General features: G+C 54.6%; 1 protein-coding gene across 1 annotated transcript in view; it reads left to right on the top strand.

Annotated features, from left to right (window-relative positions):
* Nucleotides 1–17,059, top strand: part of RYR1 (ryanodine receptor 1) — a 108,072-nt gene that overhangs the window by 46,231 nt on the left and 44,782 nt on the right. The window contains 23 exon segments of the mRNA XM_032325359.1: nt 1,541–1,761; nt 1,863–1,953; nt 2,850–2,990; nt 3,380–3,543; nt 3,664–3,742; nt 3,993–4,082; nt 4,531–4,671; nt 5,057–5,131; nt 5,235–5,310; nt 5,633–5,756; nt 6,318–6,433; nt 8,004–8,071; nt 8,165–8,286; nt 8,700–8,749; nt 9,165–9,225; nt 9,320–9,558; nt 11,555–11,636; nt 12,167–12,297; nt 12,530–12,862; nt 13,773–14,013; nt 15,441–15,528; nt 15,608–15,700; nt 16,341–16,355. Of these exon segments, the coding sequence (XP_032181250.1) occupies nt 1,541–1,761; nt 1,863–1,953; nt 2,850–2,990; nt 3,380–3,543; nt 3,664–3,742; nt 3,993–4,082; nt 4,531–4,671; nt 5,057–5,131; nt 5,235–5,310; nt 5,633–5,756; nt 6,318–6,433; nt 8,004–8,071; nt 8,165–8,286; nt 8,700–8,749; nt 9,165–9,225; nt 9,320–9,558; nt 11,555–11,636; nt 12,167–12,297; nt 12,530–12,862; nt 13,773–14,013; nt 15,441–15,528; nt 15,608–15,700; nt 16,341–16,355 (2,841 nt within the window).

Below are 17,059 nucleotides of genomic sequence, written 5' to 3'. Positions count from 1 at the left end.
TCACCTATCTTTCTTTCTTTCTTTCTTTTTGTTTAAAAGATTGTATTTATTTATTTGACAGAGACACAGTGAGAGAGGGAACAGAAGCAGGGGCAGAGGGAGGGGGAGAAGCAGGCTTCCTGCTAAGCAGGGAGCCACATGAGTGGCTCAATCCCAGGGCCTGGGATCATGACCTGAGCTGAAGGCAGACGCTTAAAAACTGAGCCACACAGGTGCCCCACATCTTACATTTTTTATTTAAGAAATAATCATTCTTAATGAGGGCTCCACCAAGGAGACAGACTTGCGTACAACAGCAACAATAATAGTTATATCGATATATAATAGTTACAGTTAGATTATAGAAGGGGACTATATAGTCCCTTTCTATATAAGAATATAAGACTATAATAAGAATATAAGATATATAATAGTTACAGTTAGATTATAGAAGGGGACACAGTCCAGTAAGATGAGGACAGAACTGATGGCTGCTGTGGCCAGTGGAGGTCCCTGGTAAGCTTGGTGAGCACTTTCAGTGAGGTGGTGGGGAAGAGCTGTAGTGGAGGGGGTTTACGAGGGTCTGACACGTGAGGTATTGGGGATAGTGGGTGTCAACAATTCTTTACACAAGCTGGTGACGGAGGAGACAGAGGAATGATGATATGCTGGACAGGTGACCTTGGCTGAGAGAAGACTCTTAAGATTGGAGAAATAACTCTTGGCTACTAACTGGGAAAGGGAACACTGCAACTTGTCTCTATAACTACCAGTGTATCAGAAATACCAAGGGCAGGGGTGCCTGGCTGGCTACATTGGTGGAGCATGTGCCTTTTCATCTTGAGGTTGTGAGTTCGAGTCCTGCACTGGGTGTAGAGATTATGTAAAAAATAAAAAAAAAATAAAAATCTTAAACACAGGAAAGAAAAGAAAGACCGAGAGCAGAGGCACAAGTTAAAGGACATCACCAGGCTGTGACCAGCCATACCCAAGATGTAGGAAACTCCAGTGGATAAAAGATCCAGTTTTTCCAGCAAATAAATAGTATTAAAAAGAAAGGAAGAGGAAACAATTAGATGTGAAAAGACCCGAGACCCAGCAGCCAGATACATACATTTGGGGCCTTCTAGGTGGCCGGATCCAAGCAATCCCAGCCAAACATAAAGCAGATTTTGAGACAATTGGAGAAAGCTGTTCGTGAATTTTGCATGCTTGTTAATTCTGTGGGGTGTGAAAGTGGCCGCCTGGGATGTGAAACAGAAGCACTTGTCTGAATGGAGATACATATCTCAGTATCCGTGCGTGAAGCCGTAGGTGGCTAGGGCTGTATGACAGGAAGAAAAGTGGTGGTTGGACCAGTATCTACAGAACAGCCCACTCGATAACGAGGGTTCGTTCCTTGATTCCTCCACTTCTCTATGTTTGAAATTTTGCATAGTTCAAAGTAATAATAGAGGCAGTGGGGGACACTGTTAGGCGGCAGCGGGTGGAGGGTATCCGAAGCGAGGGTCACCCCAGGAGCGCAAAGTGAGCCTGATGCCCCCCCACCTCTGCGCCCCAGGCCACTTTCAGCACAACAGAGATGGCGCTGGCGCTGAACCGCTACCTGTGCCTGGCGGTGCTGCCGCTCATCACCAAGTGCGCGCCGCTGTTCGCGGGGACAGAGCACCGCGCCATCATGGTGGACTCCATGCTGCACACGGTGTACCGCCTGTCCCGCGGCCGCTCGCTCACCAAGGCGCAGCGCGACGTCATTGAGGACTGTCTCATGGCGCTCTGCAGGTGGGGCTGGGGCGCAGGCGGGGCGGCGTGGGGCCAGCGGGGGGTGGGGGGGTGCGGCCGGCCTGGGGGTGAGCCCCCGCCCCTGGTGCGTGTCCCCGCAGGTACATCCGGCCGTCCATGCTGCAGCACCTGCTGCGGCGCCTGGTGTTCGACGTGCCCATCCTGAACGAGTTCGCCAAGATGCCGCTCAAGGTGAGGACGGGCCCTCTTGAGCCTGCGCTGCCCTGGGGCCTCCGGGCTCCAGTATCCCCCACCGCCCAGCCCAGTGAACCCACAGAATGTGAGGGCAGTGTCCCCACGGGAACCTCTCTGGCGTTCTCACTGGCATACTAAATTTCCAGGACGGCCACGTGGCATCACGGGTGCCTCTGCCACTCCCTCATTGGCGCTTGGTTTGCCTAACAGGGAGCCAGGCCTCGCCTGAATTAGCGCATGTTTGCAGGGAGTACTCGGCTTTTCCTAATCAGCATGCTTATGTGCAGGTGCAGACCAAGTACCTTGCTCTTTTCAAATGAGTGCATTGATTTGAACAAATACCACCCCAACTGTTCGGAATATCTGCAGGGTCTCTCCTATAATATTTTTTTGCCTGCTGGTTTGCATAAGGAGATACCTCCAACTCAGATATGACTGTTTTACATAATACATCTAAACAAGCTCCTGCTTCAAATTTGTCTAGTGGATATGGAGGCCTTGTTCCCAATCACCATATATTTGCATGGGGTTCTGCCCAGGTTTGTTTGCTGTGGTCCTTCATGGGTGCACAGATCACTCTGTATGTCCATTCACACTTTGCACACAACTATACCTATGGGTTAATATTAGCGTGCTTGTTTGTGTAAAGCAACACCAGGCAAATCCAGCTCTGGCTGCAGTTCCGACTCTAAACTGGAAGGGTAAATTTACATAGTAAATGGACCCAGACTACTCCCAAGAAGCAAACCATTTTCCCTCATTAGCATCATCTGCATAATCCAGATCGTCTTCCTAATTTCAAGGCCCAGGCACCCCTGGCCTCCCTGACCTTTCTTTTGCCCGCCATCTACTCTGTGCCTCCCATCTGTATGTCCCCTCTTGCTCCCGCCCAGCTCCTCACCAACCACTATGAACGCTGCTGGAAGTACTACTGCCTCCCCACGGGCTGGGCTAACTTCGGGGTCACCTCCGAGGAAGAGCTGCATCTCACTCGCAAACTCTTCTGGGGCATCTTTGACTCGCTGGCGCATAAGGTCTGGGCCCATGGTGGAGGAAGGGCTGAAAGGAGCCTGTTTGGAGGGTTTGTTTGTGTAAAGCAACACCCCCAAAGTTGGGGGATCCTGAATGAAATTCCCAAACTTGGGGTTCAGAGAGGGAGCCCCCGTTGGGCAGGTTTGAATCCAGAAGAATCTATGGGTTGGGTCTCTAGTTTGGGAGCTTAGAGAGGGGTGATATAGGGGTGGTTTGGAGGGTCAGGCAGGCTGAGGTCTGGGTTTCAGGGAGAGACACCATAATTGATGTGTGGGGGCTCAGGGAGGAGGGTTGATTGTTGGAAAGGTGGAGTTTGAGGTCCTAGGGCTCCAAGATTTGAAGGCACACCCAGACCCGCAGTGACCCCCATCCCTACCCGTGGTGTCCCCAGAAGTATGACGCAGAGCTGTACCGCATGGCTATGCCTTGTCTGTGCGCCATCGCAGGGGCCCTGCCCCCTGACTACGTGGATGCCTCATACTCATCCAAGGCCGAGAAAAAGGCCACAGTGGACGCTGAAGGCAACTTCGATCCTCGGCCTGTGGAGACCCTCAAGTGAGGCCTGGGGGTAGGAGTGGGGTGGGCATTAGGGGCTGGGAGAAGGAGAAGAAGGTTTCAGACATGGAAGGAGGGGTCAGCCCCAACATCTGGCCACCCTATGTACCCACCCAATAGTGTGATCATCCCAGAGAAGCTGGACTCCTTCATTAACAAGTTTGCGGAGTACACGCATGAGAAGTGGGCCTTCGACAAGGTTGGCGCTGGAGACCTCCCCTCCCCAGCAACCCCCATTCCTGCTGGTCTTTCTCAAGACCCCAGCTTTCCCCCAGACCCAGGTCTTCTCTGAGGCCCCAGACTTTCCTGAGACCCCAAACCTCCCCTGGAACCCTCAACCCCTCCAGGGAGTCCCCCAGGAGTCCCCCAAGCTGCTCCCTACCCCTCATCCTTCCCCCACCCTCAGCTCCATAGTGGCACTGCCCCTCCCTGTCCCTCTCCACCTTCAGATCCAGAACAATTGGTCCTATGGGGAGAACATAGACGAGGAACTGAAGACCCATCCCATGCTGAGGCCCTATAAGACCTTTTCAGAGAAGGTGAGCAAGTTTGGGGCCCAGTGCTAGGGGTCCAAAAATGTTACCTCCAAATTTGGGTGTTCAGGGAGGAGAGAGGCTGCTTCATCAGCTCGGATCTAGCTGGGACTGCAGGTTAGGGCTCCTCCTCCGTGAACTTTGCCTCCCCTAGACCCCGGACTTGTAGTGTTCCTTCTCTTAGAAAGAATTAGAAAGATGGGGTTTGATTCCTTGACAATGCAACTTAACTTCTCTGAGTCTCATGTGTAAAATGGGATGAGGGTTGGTTTGGGAGCCCCTGTCACAAAGCGGGTAAGAGACCTGGGTTCGAATCCAAGCTGGACCACTTTCTCCTAGCCACGTGGTGGAGGGTTTTCCCTTCTTAGGACACCGGAGGCCAACCAGTAAGGCTCCAACCACCACCTCCCTCCCGTCCCATCCCTCCAACTCCCTGCCTTTCTGTCCGCCCCAGGACAAAGAGATTTACCGCTGGCCCATCAAGGAGTCCTTGAAGGCCATGATTGCCTGGGAATGGACGATAGAGAAGGCCAGGGAGGGGGAAGAGGAGAAGACAGAGAAGAAGAAAACGCGGAAGATATCCCAAAGTGCCCAGGTGGAGGCGGGGCCGGGCCGGGGCGGGGTCTGGGTAATGGGGGTGGTGAGCGGCTAAACTAAGGGGCGGGGCCAGGTGAGGGCGGGGCCAGGCAGGAGGTGTGATTGAGAGAGAAGGGCCAAGGGAGGAAGGTGGGGTCCGCGTAATCGTAATGGGGAGGCCGGGAGCAGGGTACTGCACAAGGCTGAGAGACCTGGAAAGGGAGTGGGCCTGGGTCTGGAAAACCGCAAAAGGCAGAGGAGAGGAGGGCGTGGGTTAGAGACAGGGCCTGAAGGAGAGGGCGCAGAGCGGGGGGTCTAGGGCCAGGTGGAGAGAGTAAACTGTGTTGCCGTCCAGGCTTCCTGCTAGCCCCTCAAGCCCTCCCATCTCTCCCTTGTCCTCCCAGACTTATGATCCACGAGAAGGCTACAGCCCCCAGCCCCCCGACCTCAGCGGAGTTACCCTGTCCCGGGAGCTGCAGGTAAAAAGAGCCCTGATCTTTTATCTAGGGGCATGGAGGTGTTTGTTGGGGTTGGGGAGGGCATCTTCTGAGTCTGGGCTCTGAATCTTTCGTCCTTTCCCAGGCCATGGCAGAACAGCTGGCGGAGAATTACCACAACACGTGGGGGCGGAAGAAGAAGCAGGAGCTGGAGGCCAAAGGTGAGGGCGCCCATCCCATCCCATCCCATCCCATCACCAAAGTTCCCTAGTCATGGGCTCCAGAGTCATAAGGGTCTAGATTACAGTTGTGTGACTTTGAACGATTGCTTTCACCCTGCCCCTCCCCAGTAGATGCTGGTAGTAGCATCTGCTACCATAGGGTTGTGGTGAGGAGATGACAATCACCTGAAAACCATGTTTTGGTTATTCTTACCTCTGTTTTTATTGCTGTAATTATGCATGCCCTCAGCTACAAGAACGACGTCAATGAGAGTGGCTTGGGTCTCTCCAGCCCTCTGATTTCTGGTCTTTGCTGTTCCAGGTGGTGGGACCCACCCTCTGCTGGTCCCCTACGACACACTCACAGCCAAGGAGAAGGCACGAGATCGAGAGAAGGCCCAGGAGCTTCTAAAGTTCCTGCAGATGAACGGCTATGCTGTCACCAGGCATGTGTGCTGCAAGCCTGGCGGGGGTGGGGGGTGGCGTGGGGGAGGTGAGGGGTGGGTGTGGGGGGGGAGTGGTGGGGGCGGGGAATGTGGGAGGAGCTAGCAAGGCAGAAACTGGGAAAAGTTGGCTGGGGTAACAAGGCAGGGCCAGAAAAGGAAGGTGACTGCAGTGGGGTAGGACCTGGGGCGTGGGGGAGGGGCCAGAGAGGAGAGGAATCCTAGAGGGATGGGGCCTGATTGTCAAAGACGGGAGGGACTAAAGGGGCGGGGCCTGGGAAGGAGGCAAAGAGAGGTGGGGCTTGGGGGGGCAACTTGACGCCATGGAGGGGATGGGCTAAGGGGCGGGGCCTGGGCTGGAGACGGGGACAGGAGTGGGGAGGAGGCCAGGAAGGTGGGGCGTGGAGAGGGGAGGTGGGGCCAGGGAGCATCCCGAAACTTGAGGGGTATATGCGGTGGAGCAGAAGCCTGCAGAGGCAAGGCCTAGTGAAGCAGAAAGGGAACTGGAGAGATTGGGAGACAGGGTGGGCCTTCCTCGGGGCTGACTTCTCTCTGTCCGCACAGAGGCCTTAAGGACATGGAGTTGGACACGTCTTCCATTGAGAAACGATTTGCTTTTGGCTTCCTGCAGCAGTTGCTGCGCTGGATGGACATCTCCCAGGAATTTATCGCCCATTTGGGTATGGAGGAGGTCCTCTGAACTCCGTCCATACGTGCTGTTTCCCCTAAGGCCCCAGTTCATGCCTTTCTCCTTCCCTCCCCCATCTCATTATTGTGCCAGACAGTGTTCCAGGTGTTGAGAACACTGTTCCAGGTGTTGAGCGCAGTGAACAAAACAAAGATCCCTGTCCACCTGCATTTATATTTCTGTGGTGCATTCAGACAGTTATACAGGTTTTTAAAACACTAATGTGTTTTTGGAAGAAGAATTCACTAGAGCCAACTAAGGAAGATTAGGAGTGGGGGAAAGTGGGGCTGGTTAAAATTTAAGTAAAGAAGACTGTGAAGGAGCTGGGAGGGAGCTGGCTGGAGGCTTGAGGAGAATATTCCAGGTAGAGGAACAGTCAGTGCAAAAGTTCTGAGAGGTCCCTGGTGTGAGTAACCCAAAGCCCAAGTGGTTGAAGCAGACTGACTGAGGGAGAAAGTGTGAGGAGATGAGGGCAGAGAGGTGCCCTCTGCCCTCTCAAAGACCATGTAGGGCTTTGCAGGCATGGGGAGACTGTGGCTTCCTGAGTGGAATGGCACCATGGGAGGGTTCTGAGCAGGAGAGGACGGTGACCTGCTTCAGGTGTTCACAGACTCCCCTTGGCTGCGCTGGGGACAGACTGTGGGCTTAGGGGCAAAGAGGGTGAGGACTGGGAAGATCCTGGCTCTCTCTTGAGCACGAAGGCTATTGGGGTGCCCTGCACATGCCTCTTAGGTCCCATTAAGAATCACAGCTGACCCCTAGAATCCCTCCCAGCTTCCCCTGGAGAGCCACCCAAGACCCCCAGCCCCCCTCAGATGAGTGACACAGCAGGACTCACTCTTACACATCTCACCTCGAGTCCCACACACTGATCCTCTGCTCTGAGCACTTCTCAGCAACTCCCTTTCCTCTCCGTGCCTCAGTTTCCCTACCTGTCCACCATAGTCGGCCACAGTTCTGTCCCTTACTTGCTGGGTGACCCAGACTGAGTTATTGCACCTTAGTTCCCTTGTCTGTAAAATGAAGGCGAGGTACCGACTATACAGCTCTCCAAGCTGGGAGGCAATTAGATAAGCACATTTCTCACAGTGCCAGTGACATAGCCAGTGTTTAATAATGGGATCCAGCATTATTAGTAGTATTAATTATTACTGTCACCATTTTTATTATCTGAAATTGATTTCCACTCTAAAATCAATTCGAATCTGTCTATGTTGACTTCTGGTTTCATTCATTTGTTTATTCCAAACTGATTCAGTGCCAAATATCAAAATTCAAGGAGAAAAGGACCTGTGAGGAAGGGGATGTCCTATGGCTTTACCCCATCCCAGTTTGTCCTCCCCATTTACAGCCTCAGGAAGGGTTTGATCAAGGAGTTAGGGGGATCAATTGAGAAAGGGGAGAGAGGTTCACCTCAAAGGCAGCAGAGTTTACTTTAAACCAAGAATTAGTCTCCCATCTTTTCCTACCTTTGCCCTAGAGTCCCCCACCCCTCCATTGGAATGCCCTGAGTTCCCCAGCCTTGAACCCACTATGACCCCTGTTTTCCCCTCCCCCACCAGAGGCTGTGGTCAGCAGTGGACGAGTAGAAAAGTCCCCACATGAACAAGAGATTAAGTTCTTTGCCAAGGTGAGAGGTGGGCTCAGAAGTTGGAGGGGCTGGGGACTGGGTGGGCTCCCCTACCCTTCACTCAGTGCCCCTCATCTCTTCCCCACCCCCCAGATCCTGCTCCCTTTGATCAACCAGTACTTCACCAACCACTGCCTCTATTTCCTGTCCACACCGGCCAAAGTGCTGGGCAGTGGCGGCCATGCCTCCAACAAGGAGAAGGAAATGATCACCAGGTGGGCCATGCTGTGACCTGTCACCAGCCCCCTGACCTCACAGTATCATAATCCTGGACCCTTTCTGCCCATCCTTGGACCTTAGGGGCTCTGTACTGGGTGTTGGGTGCTGACCACTCTAGCTGCAGAAGGAACTGAAGGGTGAACGTGACCAGCTGTCCTGTTGTGCCCAGGCCTGAGGGGGTTTCCCAGGACATGGGACTTTGAGGCAAATGGTCACCCAGTCAGAAAGGCAGACCAGCCTCAGCTCCCAGTATCCCCGTTTCTGCCCCTGACCCTTCAATTTCTTCCCCCAAATCCCTTGTCCTCCTGGTTCTGTCTTCGGTCCCTGGCCCTTTAATTGCATCACTGCTGTCCTTGTCCCTCAATATCCTCACTACCTGTTGCCCCTGTCCTTCTGTCTCTTTCTTCAGCCTCTTCTGCAAGCTTGCTGCTCTTGTCCGTCACCGAGTTTCTCTCTTCGGTAAGTAGCTCTGCTCCCCAGCTCTTCTCCTTAATCCTCCCTCTCTCCCTGCAGTCGCCAGCCCCACCCTGAAGAAGGAGTTCTGGTTCAGGCCTCGATTTGGACAAGCTTCACTGTGTTCTTTCTCCCCACCTGGGGATGGGTGGGGTCATCCTGGGGACAGGGCTGTGACTGGGACAGCCCTGGGCCCTGGCCTCATGGAACCCCCAGGCCTGTAGTGACATAGACTCATCACCAGACTGTGATGGCCCAGAGGGTCCAGGCTGGGTTGGGAGAGGCACAGGCAGAGTGGGTTTAGGGAAGGACAGGGACCTCTTGGGGTCTAGATGGAGGTGGACCTGGGGCTGAGTTGGAGGTAGAGGAAGGCACTGCCCTCTTAGCCTTTCCGCCACCCTGGCCTGTCTTCCTTTCCCAGGGACAGATGCTCCGGCTGTGGTCAACTGCCTTCACATCCTGGCCCGCTCCCTGGATGCAAGGTATGGGGCATGGTGCCAACTCCCACCCATTCTCTGCTTTTCGAAATCGAGAATCTCAGATTCTAGAACTGGTGCGCCCCGGCTTCCCTCCTAGGACAGTGATGAAGTCAGGCCCCGAGATCGTGAAGGCTGGCCTCCGCTCCTTCTTTGAGAGCGCGTCAGAGGACATCGAGAAGATGGTGGAGAACCTGCGCCTGGGCAAGGTGTCCCAGGCGCGCACGCAGGTGAAGGGCGTGGGCCAGAACCTCACCTACACGACCGTGGCCCTGCTGCCCGTCCTCACCACGCTCTTCCAGCACATCGCCCAGCACCAGTTCGGAGACGACGTCATCCGTAAGGGCCCTGGCCCCGAGGGCGGGGGTGGGGGGGCCAATTCACCCAACACTAGCCCTCCCCATGTGCCCGGCTGTTTGCGTGTGTGGATTCATTGCTCTGAGCCAAGTGAATTGGTAGGTAACAAATGAGGGAGTGAGGGTATGAGTTCAGCTGCTCTAACAAAAAGACCGCAAATCACCGTAGCTGAAACAGGAAGGAAGGGTATTTCTTTCTCATGTAATGGTCTAGTTGTAAGTGGCTCAGCACATCAGAAGCCCAGGTGTCCTCCATCTTTGTACTCTGCCATCTTGGAAATACCCTCCTTAGGCCTGTGGCCCGGGATGGCACACCATTACATCTTCACTCTAGACTGTAGAAGAGAAGAAGTGAAGAGGAGGGCATTGCAGTCCTTATAAAGGAAAGACCTAGAAGCAGTCTCCATCACTCCTGCTGACATCCATCTGGTTGGCCAGGATTTAGCATGTGGCCGCATGTCACCACAAGGAAGGCTAGGAAGTGGCCTTTATTCTGGGAGGTCGTGTGTCAGGCTAAATATTGGAGGTCTCTGACGAGGAGGAAGAAAGGAGCAGAAAAATGTTAAGAGGAGATATTGGGAGTCCATTAGTAGTGTGTGCCATGTGTATGCTCCCAAGGGGCACATACGGTGTGTGACCCAGCCTGGGGTCTTGGGACATAATAGCGAGCAACGTGCTTTGGTTAATGAGACACAAGCAAGACACAACACCCAGGGGGTTGTCAGGTACTCAAAAAAAGAGCCTTGCCAGATGTGGCCTGGACTATGGAGGAGCAAGGGGGTGAAGGACAGGCGGAGTTGGTGGGACAGACGCCCAGAAGGCTGAGGGGATGGGCTGTGGTGGGGAGGCAGCCAGAGGGAGGCCCAAGGCCCTGGCCCGGGACCCGCAGATGGTGGGGCCTCCAAGAGACAGGGGTTGGAAGAAGTAATCAGTTTGGGGGAGATGCCGAGGTCAGTTTGGGACTTGGTGGTTGTGAGAGGCTCAGGGAATACCCTGGAAGGTGTCCAGGATGGGCTAGAGGACCAGTGGGCTGTGAGGACTGGTAGATAGTGGGGCTATGTCTCAGCTCACTGTTGATTTGAAATCACAACCTCTTGATAAAAGTAAGAAAAGTTCCGCTTGGGTGGGGTTCTTCCCCCACCCCCACATTTTATTTAGAAAATTTCAAAGTATCCAGGAAAGTCAGAAGAAGAGGATTGTAAACAATTTGACCCATTCACTTACCCTTTCACTTTAGAGGTGGAAAGTGTTTATAAACCTTTTTGTTGAACTTCTGAATGTGAGTTGCATCCACCGTGACACTGGATCCCTGCGTCTCTGTCACGTAATCACAGTATCATCATCACCACGTGACCTGACTGTATTTAAATTTTCATTGTTACCCTTCACATGTCTTTGATTAAAAAATATATATATATTCAGAATCCGGTCAGATTTCCCTCGTTGTATTTGGTTGTTAGGCCTGTGTAGTGACTTGCATCTAGAACATGCCCCTTGACCTCTTTTGGTCCCATGACATTTGTGAGGTTGTTGAGGTTCCTAACCTGGGTGGGTGGCGGGGGGAGGGCAGGGGATGGTGGATGACCTCAAATAATAGTTGGGATTGGGTGTTTGTTTGCATTTTTCTGCAAAAAGTGTACATCACTATCATCAAAGAGACCTGTGACTCCTCTCTAAGGAAGGAACAACTAGCCTTTATTGAGTGCCTGCTGTGTGCCACGTTCCAACTTGCCTCCAAGCATTAACTCTTTTGATCCTCACAACCACTCCACGAGGAAGATACTATAATTATCCCCATTTTACAGATAGGGAAACTGAGGCCAAGAGCATGTTGGTACTTGCTCAAGTCACAAAACTGGTAAATGGCAGGCTGGCTCTACAGCCCTGCTTTTACCCAGTATCTGGAGACAAGGGAGGAGGGCAGGGAGCACAGGTGTGATAGGTGCGTCCCTGACCTTCGCCCTCCCTCTCTCCCTTAGTGGATGACGTCCAGGTCTCTTGCTACCGAACGCTGTGCAGTATCTACTCTCTGGGAACCACCAAGAACACTTACGTAGAAAAGTAAGGAGAGAGAACCATAGTTGGGGGCTGGGGTGGGTACTGTGGGGCTCAGGGAAAGGAGGGAGCAGGAGAGATGTTCAAAGCTTCAATAGCAGATGGGCTTAGTGGCAGCTGCAGTTCACCGAGGCGGCCACATGAGGTCACTCAGGGGAAAGCCAGTGAAGGAAGTGGCCGCCTCTGGCTCAGGGGCCAAATTAGGCCCCAGGCACTGGCTGCCCAGGATGGCAGGTGTTCCCTACTGGGGAGCGAGCTTGCCCTGGCAGGGTGTGGTACACGGGAGCCACAGCAAGCTGGGGGCACTGGGGAGGGCCCCGGGTGGTGGCTATGTGGCTGGGGTCTCCTGAGCTGGGCTCAGCCATTGGAGCAAGAAGACATTTAAAAAGCCCTGGGGAAAGACTACCTTGATGTCCTCGGTAATGGCAGCTCCTCTCAGGAGAGTTCTGGGAAGAGACACTTCTGTGGAGACAGAGGCTGGGACCCGGGAGCAGGCAGAGAGAGGGGCATGGGAGCTAAGTAGCCCCCTTTTCCAGGCTGCGGCCGGCCCTGGGGGAGTGCCTGGCCCGTCTTGCAGCAGCTATGCCGGTGGCGTTCCTGGAGCCTCAGCTGAACGAGTATAATGCCTGCTCAGTGTACACTACCAAGTCTCCCCGGGAGCGGGCCCGTAAGTGGCATGGGGCTGGGGCAGCTGGCAGGCCTTACCTTCTCCCCAGCACAGGGCCCCGGGGTGGCAGGAGCCCTCTTTGGGGGCAGTGTGATCCAGTCTGGGTTCTGAGGGCTGAGGATTCCCCAGGATAGGGGCACTCCAGAGCTTGTGGGGGGCCCGGTTTCGTGGTGCAGACACTGAGGTCTGGGGGTGACGGGTGAGAGCGCCCTGACTCCTCCCTGCACCCCAGTCCTGGGGCTCCCCAATAGCGTGGAGGAGATGTGTCCTGACATCCCAGTGCTAGAGCGGCTTATGGCGGACATCGGTGTTCTGGCCGAGTCGGGAGCCCGCTACACGGAGATGCCACACGTCATCGAGATCACGCTGCCCATGCTGTGCAGCTACCTGCCCCGCTGGTGGGAGCGTGGGCCCGAGGCGCCACCCCCTGCCCTGCCCGCAGGGGCCCCCCCGCCCTGCACAGCGGTCACCTCTGACCACCTCAACTCCCTGCTGGGGAACATCCTGCGGATCATCGTCAACAACCTGGGCATTGACGAGGCATCGTGGATGAAGCGGCTGGCCGGTGGGTCTGGGGGGCACCGGGCTCCTGAGGCTGGGGCCAATGTCCTGGACCCCAGGCCTTTGAATCTGAGGGTCTGAGAGGGAGATCTCGGGGTTGTGGTTTCCTGGGAGTTGGGAGAAGTTGGAGTCTAGGCTTTCTCAGGGTCAGAAGGCCAGGGGTCATCCCAAGGGGTCAGAATCTCAGGTTCATGGGGTCTGGGGTGGATGGATGGGTCCTGGGAGTCCTCCAGACTGGATTCTGAATTTCCAGAGCCTTGGAGAGGGTAAGAAGCTGGGTCAGAGGCATGGGTTCCTTATACAAAGGGTCAGAAAACCAGGTCAGGCGTCAGGGTCCCTGATATGGATGGGGCTGTAGGTCAGAGGTCAAGAAATGAGTTTTTAAAGGGCTGGGATCCCTGGCTCAGAAGTTCTGTATCAGGAATCGGGTCGAGCTAGGGATTGGGGGCTGGGAGCAGAGATCGGGAGCAGAGGTCGGAGGCTGGAATAAGAAACCAGGCATCACAGAAATCATGCGGTGAGGTCAGGTTCTGCGTTTGGGCTAGGTCAGAGGTAAAAGACTAGAGTGAGAGGTCGTAGAATAAGAGTAAGAGTAGAGTAAGGTATCAGGTTATGACTCAGTTGTTGGGGTCAGAGGTCAGGTGCTTCTGTCAGGCTGGGTCCAGGTCAAGGGATATGGCTGGGACCAAGGATTGAGGGCTGTGTCAGAGGTCAGGGCCTGAGGTCAGGAATGAGATCAGAGGTAGAAGCTGAGGTCAGGCTGGGGTCCACGAGAGCTGCTGGGTCCCAGGCATAGGTCAGGAATCATGGGCTGGGAGCAGAGGTCAGGATGGAGATCAAAGGCCATAGGTCAGGTGCCAGAGTTTGAGGCTGGCCAGCAGCAAGTCCCCTGCACCCCCCTTTTGCTCCTGCAGTGTTTGCCCAGCCCATTGTGAGCCGGGCCCGGCCTGAGCTTCTGCATTCCCACTTCATCCCTACCATTGGGCGCTTGCGCAAGCGGGCGGGGAAGGTGGTGGCCGAGGAGGAGCAGCTGCGCCTGGAGGCCAAGGCCGAAGCGGAGGAGGGCGAGCTCCTGGTGCGGGATGAGTTCTCTGTGCTCTGCCGGGACCTGTACGCTCTCTACCCACTGCTCATCCGCTATGTGGACAACAACAGGTCAGCATGTCCCCAGCCATCCCCGTGCACAGTCAACCTAACCTCCCACCTCCCTGACCCCACCTGACCCCCCCACCTTTTGAGTGACTATTATTTTTTTCCGACTCTCACCTGAGCCCACCCAGCCTTCTGACCACCCCCCACCATTGCTTCTGGCCCCACAAAATCCAGCCCACTGGTGTGCACGCCCCTTCCGCTCCTTTACACCCACTGAGGCAGAGCCCCTGGGAGGCTGCTGTGTCAGCCATCAGGAGCCCCACTTTCCCTCCAGCACCCTCTCCAGGCCCAGGTGGCGGGGGCCCGATAGTCAGGCCTTCCTCCGTCCCTGACAGGAAGGGGAGACAGCCCAGAGCCAGCCATCCTGGCTTCCCTCAGAAACAGGTCTTTAATTTAAAAAGCAAGAGCAGGTGTCAGTTAGTTGTCAACATCCCTCTAAAATCAGAAGCACTATTTAAAGAATTACTCACTCCTAGGGGCAGCCTGACCTGGGGTTAGTAAATAGGTTTCAACTCCAGATTCCATCCTGGTGGAGAAAACTCGAAGATTGCAGCAGGGCTTTGTAAGAAAGGGGGCTGGGATTGATTAGTTATGTCTGTCACAGGAGCTGATATGGCAAGCTCTGGTCTGCATGCTAAGATAAGTCCATGCACACCCATGGTTGTGCTCAGGAGGCAGGTACTGCTCTAGGGTCAGTGCCCCGGAGGCGGAGCCCTGGGTGGGAGAACCTGAACAAGTAAATCATGGGGGGCTGGGATCGATTAGTTATGTCTGTCACAGGAGTAGACATGGGAAGCCATGGTCCGCATGCTAGATACAGCCATGCACACCCATGGTTGTGCTCAGGAGGCAGGTACTGCTCTAGGGTCAGTACCCCAGAGGCAGAGCCCTGGGTCAGAGAGCCTGAACAAGTAAATCATGCATTCACACTGTGGGTTACTACATGGGAGCAAAAATGGGCCAACCCTTGCAACACACAACAATGTGGGTGGATCTTACAAACATCAGATTGAAAGAAGCCAGGAAAATTCCAGACATTATCATTTATTTCTGCGGCATTCAAGAACAGACAAAAATAGTTCATGTTCAGGATGAGGGTCATCAGGGGGGAGGGAGAGAAGAGTGGCTGGGAGGGGCACGGAGATAATTCTGGGTTCTGGAAGTGTTCTGTTTCTTGACTTGGGTGCTGTTCACCTTGTACTGGTTCATCAAGTTGACTATGTTGTGTTTCCATAAAAAAGTAGAGATAGAAGAATCCCTTTTTAAAAGGAATTGTTAAGATTTTCAAATCATCCAAGTGGCCAGATTACCCTAGAAAACTCCATCCCTCCCACTGGATGGTCCCGTCCCCTGAGAGCTCTCTGTGAGGCGTCCCCTTCAGAGGGGGTCCCTGCCCCCATCCCTCACCAGCCCCCTCCCTGCCCATCTAGGGCGCACTGGCTGACAGAGCCCAATCCCAGCGCTGAGGAGCTGTTCCGGATGGTGGGCGAGATCTTCATCTACTGGTCCAAGTCCCATGTGAGTTCCTGCCCATTCTGCCCCTCCTTGCCAAGACCCTCACCACTGTGGCTGATCCTGACACTGCTTCTCCCTCCAGAACTTCAAGCGTGAGGAGCAGAACTTCGTGGTCCAGAATGAGATCAACAACATGTCATTTCTGACTGCTGACAATAAGAGCAAAATGGCCAAGGTGGGTGCTTTGTAGGTGAGAGGACTTGGTGGGGAAGGTGGGAGCACCCTTTAGGCCTTCCTGCCTGACCCCTTCACCCAGCCAACCTGCCCTGTCCTGGTCACATTCCTTGCAGCTGTCACCACATCCCATATTTCCCTCCTCCTGCCTCCCCATCTGTCTCTTCCCTTACCCCATCTCCCTCCTCTTTTTCCTTCCCCCCATTTCCCTCTTCTTTCACCATCTCCCCTCTCCTCCCCATCACCCTTATCCCATCTCCCCTCTCACTTCTCCCCATCCCCCTCCTCCCCACTCTCTCCTCCGCAATTCCCTCTTCTCCCACCCTTCCCCTCCTCCATCTCCCTCCACCCTGATGTCCTCTTCTCCCATGTCTTTCCTCATATCCCCATTACCCCATATCCCCCCCTTCCTGTCCCCTTATACGTCTCAGAACCGCCCTCTTCAGGGTCCGAAGGAACAAAGCCACCCACCCTGAGTCAGGGTCTGGAAATGCCCAGCTAGGGGATGTGTGTCGGGCTGGGGCAGGGGAGCTGCCCACTTGGCAGCTGGGGCAGGGTAGGGCGCACTTGGCGTTGGGCCTGGGGTTCTCTGAGGGACCAGGGTAACCCTTCTTGTCTCTGTCTGCAACCTGATGAAGCAGGCGGGAGATGTACAGGTCAGCCCCATGTCTGGGACCTTCCGCATGCCTCTTGGCTTAATACCCTCTTCTCCCCTCTCCCCAGCTTCTGCATCCCCCTGCCCCTGTTCCCCACCCCTCATCCTTGTCTCCCAGCCCCCAGCCTCTCCCCCACCACCCCCATCCATTCCCTTTCCAACACTCAGCTTTTGGCAATTTAACTTTTTTTTTTTTAACTTTTGTTAAAAAAAAAAAAACCAACAACAACAAGAAAAAAACCCAGCACACCTCTGAACTTTTCCCAAAGCATTGTGGTCTGAGGTCACAGGGAATGGGGTGGGCCAGGCACGCGCATGGTTGGGTTTAAGGCTTGGACTCTGGGAGCAGATTGACTTGGGTTCAGATCCTGACTGTTGGCAGTTGGCTGTGCGACCTTAGTCAAGTGTTTTATTTTTTGAGCCTCACCTGGCATCTGGCCAGTGGCCCCTGGCCCCGGGGCTCTGCAAGGACCCAGTGGGATGCTGCATGTGGCCTCAGTGGTGTCTTGGCACATATGTGGGCCATGCTCCGTCCTATGAGCCGGGGTGGATGTGGCCAGAAGCTTGTCACTGGGGCTTGTCGGAGCTTGTCACTGGGGCTTCTCTTTGGCATGATTGGGATGGCCCTTGGCTCCAGAACACGGCTGTGGGACTCTGTGCCCCGTGTTTCTGCTTCCAGATCATTCTGGATCTCTCTTCCATCTT

Source organism: Mustela erminea, chromosome 19 (assembly GCF_009829155.1).
Source record: "Mustela erminea isolate mMusErm1 chromosome 19, mMusErm1.Pri, whole genome shotgun sequence".
Classification (NCBI taxonomy): domain Eukaryota; kingdom Metazoa; phylum Chordata; class Mammalia; order Carnivora; family Mustelidae; genus Mustela; species Mustela erminea.
This window is presented reverse-complemented; position numbering and strand designations above follow the sequence as displayed.